The sequence below is a fragment of the Aethalodelphis obliquidens genome, unplaced genomic scaffold, assembly GCF_003676395.1.
Source record: "Aethalodelphis obliquidens isolate GAN/ISIS:26980383/991018 unplaced genomic scaffold, ASM367639v1 scaffold8, whole genome shotgun sequence".
NCBI lineage: Eukaryota > Metazoa > Chordata > Mammalia > Artiodactyla > Delphinidae > Aethalodelphis > Aethalodelphis obliquidens.
The window spans coordinates 27,585,855-27,600,126 of NW_020837952.1; the positions used below are offsets into that span (position 1 = coordinate 27,585,855).

At 34.5% G+C, this 14,272-nt stretch overlaps 1 protein-coding gene across 4 annotated transcripts in view; it reads right to left on the minus strand.

Moving 5' to 3' along the window:
* The window catches only part of PPFIA2 (PPFI scaffold protein A2), a 473,386-nt gene that overhangs the window by 71,620 nt on the left and 387,494 nt on the right, over positions 1 to 14,272 (minus strand). For all 4 annotated transcript variants that reach the window (XM_027107099.1, XM_027107100.1, XM_027107097.1 and 1 more), the window contains exons 17-20: positions 12,757 to 12,994; positions 8,637 to 8,666; positions 5,603 to 5,733; positions 3,724 to 3,878 (exon numbers count right to left, since the gene is read on the minus strand). In XM_027107099.1, coding sequence (XP_026962900.1) covers positions 3,724 to 3,878; positions 5,603 to 5,733; positions 8,637 to 8,666; positions 12,757 to 12,994 — 554 coding nt within the window. The remainder of the gene's footprint in view (positions 1 to 3,723; positions 3,879 to 5,602; positions 5,734 to 8,636; positions 8,667 to 12,756; positions 12,995 to 14,272) is intronic.

Below are 14,272 nucleotides of genomic sequence, written 5' to 3' on the forward strand. Positions count from 1 at the left end.
AGAATCTGTTTTTAGGAAGAGGTCACCTATTTCAGATCTACTACTTAAGTTTACATTTTCATAAATATAGCTGTGAGTTTGTTACCATCCTCAAATTGCTTTGATACTATCTAGCCTTTCCTTCCATATTGGTTAAAACTGAACTTGTTTCTAGAATTTTATGTGTGGAAGTCAGGATATGGAAAGTTGTAAAGTGATTGACAGATGAGGAAGTAAAAATAGTAGTTGTGGACAACTCACTTAAGCTTGGATTATAAGGGCAGGGAAAAGATAAGTCAATATTTTGGGAAGATGGCAGGATTAATGATGACCTTTAAAATATAGATTAGACATGAGCATGTTTAAAGATTAATGGAGGGCTTCCCTGGTGGCGCAGTGGTTGAGAGTCCGCCTGCCAATGCAGGGGACACGGGTTCGTGCCCCAGTCCGGGAAGATCCCACATGCCGTGGAGCGGCTGGGCCCGTGAGCCATGGCCGCTGAGCCTGCGTGTCCGGAGCCTGTGCTCCGCAACGGGAGAGGCCACAACGGTGAGAGGCCGGTGTACCGCAAAAAAAAAAAAAAAAAAAAATTAATGGAAATATCAGAGATGCATTGCATCTGGATGCATTACTCAGGGGGGAAAAGTTGTGGTTATTCAGCTGCTAAGTCTTTAAAGGGTGTTATTGCATCCTGTATCTATTGTATGCTCTAGGAAGTAAGCAGAGGTATTTACTGGCTGTGCTGTCTCCGTGTCCCTCAATGCTCAATGAGATTGTCGAACCTGTTTTTGCATCTTTTCATATTGGTGCTTGTAATATATAAAGAAAATGAAAGAAGAAAGAAGAGAGAAAGAGAAACTAAAACCAGATCCCCAAGTCTGCTAGAAGGAATATTTCCTCTGCCAGGACACTCTCCCCAAATTCAACTGTGAGTTTCAAGGAGGCATGGTTCATATATATGTTTTATCTTTTTAAATACTTTATCTTTAAAGTATTTTTAGCTTTATTCAAATGCTTTTCAATGTGTTGCTTCCTTTGACTTTTGGAGTTTCCACATTTATATTGCCTCTGCTATAACACATTTGTAAAAATAGATTATATGTATATTGAATTTGATTCTACATGGTTAGTGGTTATCAATGCAGTCACATTGACTGACTCATCATAACTGAAGTTCACTTTATTACCCTAGCTTTTCAGATTGTTATATAAGGAAAATAATGTCCCCTTTATAATTATTCTTCTCTGTGAATTACTAAGAATTTCTCCCTTTCTGTTTGTCATTCCTGATGGAATTGAGTGAACATTTTCATAGTTCTATTTAGAAAGTTTTCTTCTTCCACACCTCATTTCATTTAAAGGCATCTAGCACAGCTACTCTCAGGTTAACTTACGTTTCTTTGCATTTATGAGCTAAACTCTTTAACAGTTCTAAATATTGGGACATGGTCCAAAATTTCAAATTTGGTTCTTTGACACCATTATCACTCTACCGTATTACTTTCCATGCCATCATTTCCTATCTTGTATTTCTATTTTCATTGGTAGAGGAAACAACATTGACAGTGCTCCCATGTCAGAATTTTCTAGATCAAGATATTAAAATCATGATCACTAGAGATGTTTCCCTAATTTCTTCTGATGTGTGAATCAGCAGCATTAAGTGGTAGCCCCTAGGTTTGGTAAGTTTTCATGGTCCTCCCCTCACAACCTGGATGTACATCTTTCAGGACACAAGTAAACATGAGTCCATATCCCTCAACCAAAGCACTAGTGGTACCATGTACCATTTCTTCTGGAAAAAAATATGAATTCCTGAAACCCACTTGTGTCTGTGTTTTCTTCTTATTTTCTCAAGTATTATTTTCAAAAAAGACCTTTATTTTTGGTTTCTCCAGGAGCTTTGATTCACCCTCAGTGTAGCTTCTGTATAGCTCCAGAGGTATAGATTTTTGTCTTTGTCTTCCTCATCAGCATTGTAGTCCTTACTATGCTGCTGACACTGGCTTTGTTTATACTCGGTTGTTCTATGGAGTAAAACAAAATTGCTCAGAGCTCAGAAATCTTCTCAGGACTATAATGTGATCTTGAATAGCTATTGCTATTTTCTGACTTGGATGGAGTTGATAAGAACCTAATTGTAACTGATTCCCTTCTCATCTGTTCTGACATAGAGACACACAGTCACTGAAAATGGGTAAAAAGGCTAAGTTTCTAGAAGGTTCTATATTTTTCTAGACTTTAAATTATATCCTGGATACCTTGATTTTGACTATGAATAGTTGTCAAATAAAATAAAACAAATTTTGTAACAATGTCTTGGCATGTACATTTTGTATCCCCCAAGTAATCACCTTTTCTTTTCTTTCCTTATGCAATAATACTTTTCTTTTTTTATATCCTAAGGGGTTCCTATCCTGAGAAAGAGAAACCCAAAGAGGATTTAATTCTCCTGATGGTAACGCTCAATCACACAACTGGCTGCTCATGTGTTATAAACATCGGTTTCCTATGGTTTCTGATGTTTTGTGTGGGTTTCATGCTGTGGAAGTGGGGAAAGATATTTTTGAACAATATCATGGTTGTAAATCTGCAAAAAGAATATTATTCTCAGAAATTCTTGCGGTGCCAGGGCAGGAAACTAAGTCTAGGGGTTGGGACATTACTTGTGAATAATAATTCCTTTATTTCAGAATCCAAAGGGAGTGCTAAGAACTTTGTATCATTCTGTTCATCACTTACTATTAGAGGTAGGAGCTAAATCCTTTTCCCTGTAACTTAACTCTAGTTCTAAATTAAATAGAAGGAGAAGAGCAGGGAAAAAGAAGAGGCAATCATAAATAACCAAGATGATGAAAAGAGATTTCAGAAAAAAAGTAAATATGTAGAAAGACACCAAAGAAAAAAAAGATCAAGTGTATATATCATCATTTTAGAAAATACATCTCACATATTCTTTTTGTTTCAGACTCTCCATCTATCCATCTATCTATCTATCCATCCATCTATTAACAAGGTATCTATGTATTTATATATTTACCTAGGGTCATTTCAAATGTACTGATCTATTTTATTCAATTAGTCACCAACAATAATTAATTCTAACACAATCTCTATTGCCATATTCTTCCCGCTGTCTCTCCACCTACATGTTGTTGAGTTTGTTAGTGGAAAGTTGTGACAGTTTAAAACAAAGAAACCTTGTATTTTTTTACATTTTATGCCCTTTATAATGTATTCTGACCTAAAAAGAATTCTTTTGGATTTTTTGTAGGCTTCTTAATTTTTTCAACAGAAAAGCTTTTAAATTCACACAGCTAAGCTCTTATACACATCTATGCAGTATACTCAATGGTTTTAAGCTGGTTTTGAAACATGGCCCTAGGACAACTATCTCAGTTCTGCAAATTACTAATACGTTGTTTACTCATCAATAAATAAGGATGACAGTAATATCACTTGCCTCAGAGGGTCCTTGTGTCTATCACAGTGTTAACATTACATAAATTCTAGGTATTGTTATTAACAGAGAAATTAAAAGGACTGAAAGTTTTACAATATTCTTCCTTTGAAACTTTTGTCAAGCTTGATTCAGCTGTATTGGATTAATAAATACAGCTGATTAAAACAGAAAGTTTGTCAGGTAGGAAAAAAATAAAAATATGAGAAATTGAACGAAAGACAGATGGATACTAAGAAGTGAGGAAAATGAGTGGCAGTGGAAAGTCAAACATGCGTACTTACGGAGCTGCCCAAGTCGAGCTTTTTCTTTTTTACCAAACAAACGACCTATTGAAGACTTGATTCCTTTCTTCTTGGGGGCTTTGTGAAGAGAGTCTTGGCTGCTGTTGGCACTGCCAAGCCCAAGGCTTTCAGCCTCGAGGGAGGCAGTTAAACTACTGTAAAACACGAAAGAGGACAAACTGCTTGCTTTGGTGTAGCATCCACAAGGTACACAAGATTAAATTCCTTGATAAAAGTACGAAAGGAGGAACAAGTACACTGAATGTTATTTTCTCCTTTTTTCCCATGTTTTTTCTTAACCATATTAAAGTGTGATTTCCTCAGGCTTAGGGCCCTGAGCCTCCAGGTTTTCTCTAGAAAAATTTATTTTTTTCTCAAATATATTTTCCTTATTTTTCATACAATATCAAACTAATCAATGAACATAGGTTGGTTTATTAACTTATAAATTCTATAAATTAGCCCTTGACTCTTTACCTATTTCCTTCTTGCAGAGTTTGATTTTTAGATCTTAAACATAATGATCTATGACAAGAAATTTAAATATAGCTAATAAAGTTTATGCTCTATTCTAGCCCATGGTTTTACTGGATTTTCCTCTAGCTATCTTTCTCTCTCTCAGTTTTGGAGACTAATTCATTGAATTTTAAATCACCTGTGAGATTTTGAAGTAACAAATCATATACCCGAGTGATCACTGTATATTTTTTCTTACAGTTCTCAGGTATTCTTTTAGGTACATGATAAGCTGAAATTATTTCCAAGCAAGCTGGTCTAGGTTCCATTCCTGGTCAATGTATTTGACACTGTATTAATAGGATAGGTTCAATGATACTGTTATCCTTCTTTACAGCTGTTAATTTGACAATATTGTGATGAGTTATTTAACTTTATTCATCCAAATTAATCTGAGTTCATATTCTCTAAACTCCAAAAGCTACTGCTTTTCATATGTTACAATATATTTCACTCTTTTTTTTTGAGAGTAAAGTAAGTATAAATTTTGAATCTGGAATAACTTTTTTCACATTAGAAATTAAAAATAAACAAAACAGGAAAAAAAAAGTCGGCTGGCACAGAAAGCTCTGTTTTCAAAACCGTTTATTGTAAAACACATACTATTTAGAAGACAGATTCTTAAAGTATTAATCGTTAAGTCACTACATTCGGTTATATCAGTTAAGTGTTCAGAGATGCTGTAATTGATGACAGTGAAAGAACATACATTTAAGATGTAAATTGCATGCTTAGACTTATTTATGGCATTAATAGAGATCTGCTTCAATTTTTTAGGCAGATGGAAAGGACAGTATGAAGAGTTGCTATGACAAATGGGGTATTTCCCCATGTAAACTTTTCTTTTAATATTTCGGCAAATGTGTTTTTTTTTTTTTTTTCTTCTCTAAGGAGGAGCTGTTATAGCTGGCACTTGCAGCACCAATAGGGTGATTTACATACCTGTCTGTTAAAAGTAATTGGGGTACAAGCATGGACTTTTCAGACCTTAATTATCCTTATACTAGAAGCCAGATTTATAGTCTTGTATTAGAATTCTTTAGTTTTTTGTAACTATTCTAATAAGTCCTTCCTGTAGTCTGACTCTGTTTTAATAGGAAATATCCACTAAAAGTAGAAAATCTATTCTCATAAATACTGGCTAGTAATAAGATCATAAATATACAGTTAAATTTAAAACTGAAAATTTGATCTCAGAATGAAAATTTGTTTTTTTCACAAGTGACATTGTGGAGAGGGAGCAGAATTATAGCTTAAATCAAAAATTTTATATAAATTTTAAGTAGTCTGTTTGATACTGAAAGAAGGAGGAATATTTTTGGAAAGAGAACATATAATGTGCAGTGTGCTGGGAGAGTCATACCTTCGGGCATCATTGTGGTAGGAAGAAGGGAGGGTGTGAGTCATCCTGACGGCTCTAGGGGTAGGGGGAGGAGAAGTTTCACATTTAATTGTTGCTTTATCCTCCCGACCATCTTCTTCTACCACTGCAATCTAGAAGCAAAAACGATACATCAGATGAACTTTTTCTAAATTTCAACTGAAACTGATGAAAATGGAGAATCAATAAAGCAAGGCTATTTGGGTAATTCTGCAAAATATAACTGTATCAGATAAAGTGTTTTAAATTAGGCTATTTAAATGTGTTCCCAGATGTTTAAAAAAAGAGCTGCAGTTTATAAGAAAAAAGCTTTCTTTTGAAAGAATAATAAAAGGTAAGAACAGAATTTCTGCAAATTTTTTCATTTCATTACCTCTCATGGGAAAATTGACAAAGGCATACAGAGCACCATAAGCAGATGGGATGGAAGGGATTTCTTTAAAGAATTTAGTTCAGAGTCCAGAACAATTCAGGATACCATAAATTTTGTCAGAGATAGATATATAGAACTGTAAGAGTTTTCAAAAATCAACTTAATTGTACAATAAAGATATTTTTAAAAACAATGCTGCATTTTTTCATAGCACCATTGTGCATTAAAACATATATATATATATAGAGAGAGAGAGAGAGACAGACAGAGAGAGAGAGACAGAGAGAGACAGAGAGAGAGAGAGAGACAGATTGTAGAAAGCATAGCTAAAAGATATATGGTTCTAGAAGTTCTGACAAAGAAATTTCTCAATATGGCTATAACAAAATGTTTAAGCTGTGTTCTCATCTTTTGTCTATACCATGTCTTGCTAGTTTCTACATTAAGCTATTATGCATAAGTGTGTTATATATGATAAAGACGTTATGTGTTGGAGAAACGTAATGAAATTGTTTGTCTGGGCTCTTGTCATTTAAGCCTAGGTTACTTTTAACAGCTTAGGCAGTCATCTTAATAAGATCTCCTCTCTCCATTTCAACGAGCACAGTGCCACCAGAACTGTTTTCAGGAACTGCTTTCAGCATGATGTCAACACTATGGAAAACCCTTTCTAAACTCACATCTCATCTAAACTCATAAAGCATATTTCTAAACTCTTCCTAATACGTACTTAAGTTTTCACAATTCCATTATCTAACCATGATTGTTTTCCACAATTGTTTCTGTGAAGCCTGATTACTTCTGTTTCAGATGTTTTCCTGAAACACATTCATAAAATGCCCTCCTCTCTCCACATGGCGGGTCAAACTAGGCCAACTTTACCAAAATATCAGCTCTTAAAAACATCATACACAAACCATTTCTCTGAATAACACTTAGAGCTCACACTATATAAACAAAGTGGAGGAGAAAAGCTTCATAATCAGAGATGGATTTGAATCTTGGTTTCTCTTATTTGTTGAATGACATGTGCTAATTACTTCTCTACTCTAAGACTAAATTTCCTCATCAATAAAATAGAACTGATAATACTTAGTTTAATTTGTCCTTTTGATGTACAAATTAAATCATGCATATAACTCCTTACCCTGATATATATATATATATATATATATATATATATATATATATAAAAAACAAATTTTAACTTGTGGTTTTCTTTCTTATGACCTACCTTTCTTACCAATCATCTCTTTACTCCCTGAATTCCCTGAGGCTATATTTCTGCATGGGACCTTCCTTTATGATCTTTTTTTCCTTATACACACTGAAATTCTTTTACATCATCTGCTCAGATTTCTTCCTTTATTCCCAGTATAATCCTTTTAAGTGGTGGAAGAGGTCAAAGAAAAATAGTAATAACATTATGCATGGTAAATTTGACAGCTGAGAACTAACTGGTAGTGTCCAGGAGAAGATGCTAAAAGAAGATAGACAATGGAAAATAAAAAGAAATTCAATCAATCTAAGGCCATGTAAGCATAGTATGGATTCCCTTAATTGAAAAAAAGTTCCCTGGTTCCAGAATTATTTGGGCATAGGCTGACCACCACATCTTGAAGATGCTGAAAATAGACTGATGTACTGGATAGTAGGTTGAAACTTTGAAATTTGTCCCATCTGATATCCTGTGAGTCTGAGCTCTGCCGTTCTCAGTCATCTAACAAGTTGTCATTTTGTGAATCAGAACTGTAGTGCATTTTGTTTCCTATACCCAATATTTATTCTCTTGACTTCATTCCAAGCAGTAAAGTAGTGTATTAATTCTATTTTTATATTTTCTGTATTTGTGATGCTCTAGTATCTGAGACCATGCTGAGAATGCCCATCCCAGGGCTAGCTAATTCCTAGAGATAGGTAACTATGTTCCTGGAGTGTGTCTTCCATATGCAAACAAATCATCTTCATCAGTACCTCAGATCCTCTTCTCTATCTGGCTCTTACATTCCAGGAGGCACTATTCCTCTGTCTTAATCATCCCTGGCCAGGTATCTGACAACTAGAGAGAGCCCCTAGACCCTACAGCCCACTGAAATTGTTCAAACTAGCCAATCTTAAACCTGCTTACCCTGCCTTTCCATTCCTACAAAAACCACAATAAACATTCCTTCCCATGCTTTCCTCTCACTCTTTCTGACTGCTGACCTGGTGCTTCCCATTGACCCGGCATAGTGAAGCAGGTCCCTTGCTCTTGGGAAGTAGAAGCAAGAAGCTATCACTTATTGGCAATTGTTTCTTGATTTGTTGTTCTTATATATCTGAATAATGGTAAAACCTATATTTTAAAACAAGCATCATTGTTGTTCTACATATCGACAGTAAACTATCTAATTCTACCAAGAGAGATCTAAAAATTCTGTGGGAAATCGGGATATTTTAGTCCCCACAGTCTAATCATTACCCTAGAAAGCATAAACAATTTTATTTTGAGACATTTGCTCTTATGATCATATTTAAACAATTCAAAAACACTTAAATACTTTTAATATTTTTTATAAAATGCTTCAGTTAGAAGAAATATAATTTTAAATCTCAGAAAAAACAATGTTCAGTTAGTAATCAGATCAAAGAAATGTACAGTACCTTTCTCCGATGTTTCCTCAGATCACTTGGCTGTGATTGGCAGTAATAAAAGCGACATAAAACAGAACCAATTAATGATTACCATTTGACCATGTCACAAGTTAAATAGTATCTATAATTTAACTACCTTTTTTTTGTTTTCATTCCATTCTTTTCAAAATAAATGTCTTTTAACCATTATAAAAGCATTCCTCCAGGGAACTATTTTAGAGAGGAAACTTCCTAGGTGGCATGTTGCAGGGGACAGGTCTTCATGATGGGATCATGTGTATATACGTAAAACATGAGACATGAGACATGGACCTTAGGGAATATGAAGCACATATGGAGTGAGCTAGCCAGAAGTAAATATGAGACTATATCCTCCCAAGAAAATATAGATGGGAGTGAAGAACACTATGTGTAAATGAAGATCCAATGCACATATATGTAGTTTATAAACACTCCCTTTTGTCTCATCTACACAGGGCTTTGGACCTTCTCAGGGCGGATATGCTGTTCCTACGTGATCTCAAACTTCCTGGCATCCTAACAAACTCTCCATCTCCAAATACCAAAAGCTCTGGCCTCAGTATATCATATTTCTGGGGCTGCTGTTTTCTTGTCAGTGCTCTTTTAGAGAATTTTTAAAAAATAGTTATTTATTTATGATCCTAGATAAAACTTATTCACTTAATATTTGTTAATTTTTCTTATGTAAGTAAAACATTTTACTAAACTATTCCATTATACTTTACATTTTTGTTGCTATTGAAAAATGGGTTGATTTACCTCATTCAATATTCAAATTAGATATCGCTAACATGTTATTTATGCCTATGGATTTGTGGTGAGGTAAAAGTAAATACAAATAGGCTTTATTATCAGGACAAATAATAATGTTTGCAAAACGTATAAGCATATACAATATGAATGAATACAATGTCTTTTCAATCTCTGTCCCTAAAATTTCAAATTTTGCTCTGAATATTCAAACATGAATTATATGCAACAAAATTATTTTTTCTCCAATATTTTCTACAGGTAAAAGAAAACCTTCCCGTCTTTCACTATAACAATAACGAAATGACGACAAAGTTTTGTTAGGTGATAAAGACTTTCTGGGTTTTATTTTTTGTTTTTCTGAGTCAGATATTAAACATTTAAAATATTTTTTTTTACCCTCAGGAAATGCTCTAAATATCTGTTTTTTTTTTGAACTAGGTGTCTCTTATTTATTTATTTATTTATTTGGTTGCACCGTGTCTCTTAGTTGTGGCAGGCAGTCTCCTTAGTTGCGGGAGGCGGGCTCCCTAGTTGTGGCATGTGAACTCTTAGCTGCGGCATGCATGTGGGATCTAGTTCCCTGAGCAGGGATCGAACCCGGGGCCCCCTGCATTGGGAGCGTGGAGTCTTAACCACTGCACCACCAGGGAAGTCCCTCTAAATATTTTTTAAGTACTCTAATTATAGTATAATAATGCTGATTTACCACTGATTTATTTATAACTAACTGCTCAAGAAAATGCATGAAAGCAGTGGCATCCTATTCATACATACATAAACTTTATGTCTAAATGGCTATGAATATATTATTTTATTATTATAAAAATAATAACACTGTCAAGAGTTATAATGCTAATATATAATGAAAATATTTAAAAGGGCAAAATACTAGGTTGCAAAAATGTAAGGAAATAATAGCAATACAGAAATAACCAAAGTTTTCTTAATTTGAATGCCAACTAAATTATGCTCTGTGGGCCAATATTCTTACCGTAGCTTTGATAATAAATAGGTCATCAATTACATATGGATAAACTAAGCCAGAGACAATATCATTTTTAGTTAATAAAATCAGATGGACGGTTCCTAGATTTCTAAAATAAGCAGATCATAATGTAGATCAGTATATTGGGTTAGTTTATCTTAGTACATTGGCTAAAAGTTTGTGCTGTATCTAGCTGGGATCAGCTCTGATTAGCTGGCCTTTGTTTGAACTTGCCATTGTCTGTGCTATCTACTTTAAAATATCTTTAATATCAAGTCCGGAAATAAGCAAAGAATAGTAAACTCAATGGCCTAAGGAGGTAAGTATTTCCTTTCAAAATTTTTTTTTTCATCATTTCTCGTTTATACAGATTTACTTGCAAGTTCCATATTTGTAAAGAGTTTGGATATGGGAAATATTGCCTCACCATATAAACAGTTTTCTGTATCAATTCTCAGTCACAAAGTTAAAGAAAAAGATATCTAAACTGACAGACATAATAGAAATTTTATGAAGATAAAATTTTAAAACTTATTTACTTATAAGGTAGTTTTCCCCTTGGGGTGAGAGTATCATATATATACATACACACATACATATGCACATATGTGTGCATTTATATAAATTAATTCTAATGAAAATAATCTTTACAGGTTTTTTTTTTGCCACAATACACATTATTGCAACATAGTTATTTAAAGATACCACTTAGAAATTGAGTTAAACTTCTTTGTTCAGATATTATACACACCCATATACACAGAGAGATGCAGGCATTGTGACACTTTTTATAGAAGTTTCACAGCCTTCTGACCAGAAACACTATATACACTTAATATTCTTCTGTCATATTATTAATTTCTCCTCCATTTGTTACATTTGTGCTAGATTTTTGCAGTATACAAACTATTATTTGACCTATTTGCATTTTACTTAATCTCTATCCCCAAACTTTATTTATTTTATTTTTTTATTTTAATTTTTTTTTTTTTTTGCGGTACGCGGGCCTCTCACTGTTGTGGCCTCTCCCGTTGCGGAGCACAGGCTCTGGACACACAAGCTCAGTGGCCATGGCTCACGGGCTTAGCTGCTCTGCGGCATGTGGGATCTTCCCGGACCAGGGCATGAACCCGTGTCCCCTGCATTGGCAGGCGGACTCTCAACCACTGCGCCACCAGGGAAGCCCCAAACTTTTATTTTTAATTGGAATTTTATTGTTTTAATAACATAGTTTTAATATTCATTATACAAAACATAGAATTTTACCTCCATAAAGAGTTCAGAATATTTAAATCTTCATTATTGTTGTCATTTCAACATATTCCCAGGTAATCACAGAAAAAAAAAGAAGAAGAACAGTATATGCTTTTGAGTTAGCAAATCTGAAAAAAAATCCAGCCCCTCTTTACAAGCTGTGTTGAACAAGGACAATTTACCCATACTCTCAACATTTCAGTTACTTTCGCTCAAGATAATAACATTTTCAAATGTTATCACGAGAATCAAGTGACTAAACATCATGACATTCAGTAGTCATTCCACCTAACATTATTTTTAGTAAGGAGTACTTTGATTTTTTTCTCTCTTATGTTAAGGGTACTTCCTAATTTAGGTTTCCAACTTTTAATCCCAAAAGAAGATACATGAAATAAAGAATTAAAGAATAAAGAAGGGTGAAAATGTTGACATGAATTATAAAACTCAATTGGGAAATTGCTGCTATTGTTGATGGCTCTTCTTTTAAAATTATATTATGTATATTATAAAATTATAACATTCTATGTTGGTGTATTGAAGTGATTATAATAAATAACTTTTGAAACTTATTGTGTTAAAAATAACCCACCCAGGTCTTCCCTGGTGGCGCAGTGGTTGAGAGTCCGCCTGCCGATTCAGGGGACACGGGTTCGTGCCCCGGTCCGGGAGGATCCCACATGCTGCGGAGCGGCTGGGCCCGTGAGCCATGGCCGCTGAGCCTGCACGTCCGGAGCCTGTGCTCCGCAACAGGAGAGGCCACAACAGTGAGAGGCCCGTGTACCGCAAAAACAAAACAAAACAAAACAAAAAACCCACCCAGTCTCAATCATCAAGGTATCATCAGTAAAAATGAATTTAATGGTTTAAGTCATTCAGATTTCTGATGTGATATTTAGATTACTGCTCTTCCATTTACTTATTATGTGACCTTGGGAAAGTTACACCTGTGTAGGCTTGGTTTCCTCACTTCATAGTGGGATTAATATTTGTATCTACCACATAGGTTTGTTGAGAAAAAAAATAAAACACACAGAAAGTCTTTAGACTAGAATAGATTTCAGCTAATGCATCAGTAATTCTAATGGAAGCAAAGGTTCTCTGGACACATCATACCAGTGTCATGACTCCCATCCGATCCATTTCCCTGGCAGGACTTCGAGGGGTGAGCTTTGGTGTTGAGTGTCCACTGGGGGGAGATGAACTGGCCAGCGAAGAAGCTGTAACCGAGGCAGTGATGGAGGTACCTGGGTGGACCCTTGCTAAATTCAGGCCTTCCAGACTCACACTAGCCACTCTATTCTCAATTTCTTCAGCACGTAACTCTGTAGATTCTTTCTCTTCCTGAATTAGTCTGAAAGATACAGTTTATTTTTGATACATTTTATGCTGTTATGTTAATCGGAATTCACTAAATAAATAACTTTGTGAACATTTTATATCAAATCTAATATTTTCTTTTTTCCCTAGGCAATATAACTTTCAATAAATTCCAGAGATTTCCTGGCTGAAAATTAGAAAATCTTTCTTTTCAAATGATACATAATTCCTCCCAACTTTCATTTTGACCCCATTTCTATACTATCACCTGTTAAAACTCTTTTAAAACCTTGAGTGCCTAGTTAATTTCTGCCACTAATCCTAATCTTACATTTGTACTCAGGAACGAATATATGAGACTTTTAGAAACCCAAATCTCAACAAAGTCATTGAGTCTTACCTCCTATCCAATGAAAAAGTATAACTGATAGAATTCTCAATAGATGGTCATTCATAATTATAATTTGGCCAAATAAAACCCTGACTCAGCCAAGTTGCCTTTACATAAGCACCAAGAAATTTAATAATGTAGATATGAGAGACAGATAGTGAAAAATTTTTTTAAAAATACTGTTGCTATAAATGTTTTTGAGAAGACAAAACACTATTACTCTTTCTTTAAATAGGGAGAAGCTTCAAGAATATGCATACGTTATTTATTACAAAGACACAAAGAATAAAGAACTTTAGCTGGGTTGCTTCAAGATCCTATTTAAGTTGAATCTACACACATTTCGCATATTGATATAATAAAACTGGGTACCAGTATAGTTTGTTTGAAAAATGGAGTTAGAAACCACCTCTCCTGAGATATTTTCCTCTTAACTACAAATGGCTTATTGTGATTTCCTATGATATAACCGTTAACTTCAAGGTTATGATCACTGCAAAGTTTTCTTTTTACGTATTTACTTTGGAAAAGTTTGGCAGTTTCTTACGAAACGTAACATACTTTTACCGTATAAGCCAGTAACTGTGTTCCTTCATATTTACCCAAAGGATTTCAAAGCTTATGTCCACACAAAACCCTGCACACAGATGTTTAGAACTTTATCCATAATTGTCCAAACTTGGAATCAACGAAGATATCCTTCAGTAGGTGAAGGGATAAATAAACTGGTACATATATACAGTGGAACAATATTCAGTGCTAAAATGCAATGAGCTATCAAGCCATGAAAAGACATGGAGGAACAATAAATGCATGTGACTAAATGAAATAAACCAATCCGAAGAGGCTACATATTGTATGATTCCAAATATATGACACTCTGGAAAAGGCAGCTATGGAGACAGTAAAAAGATCAGTGTT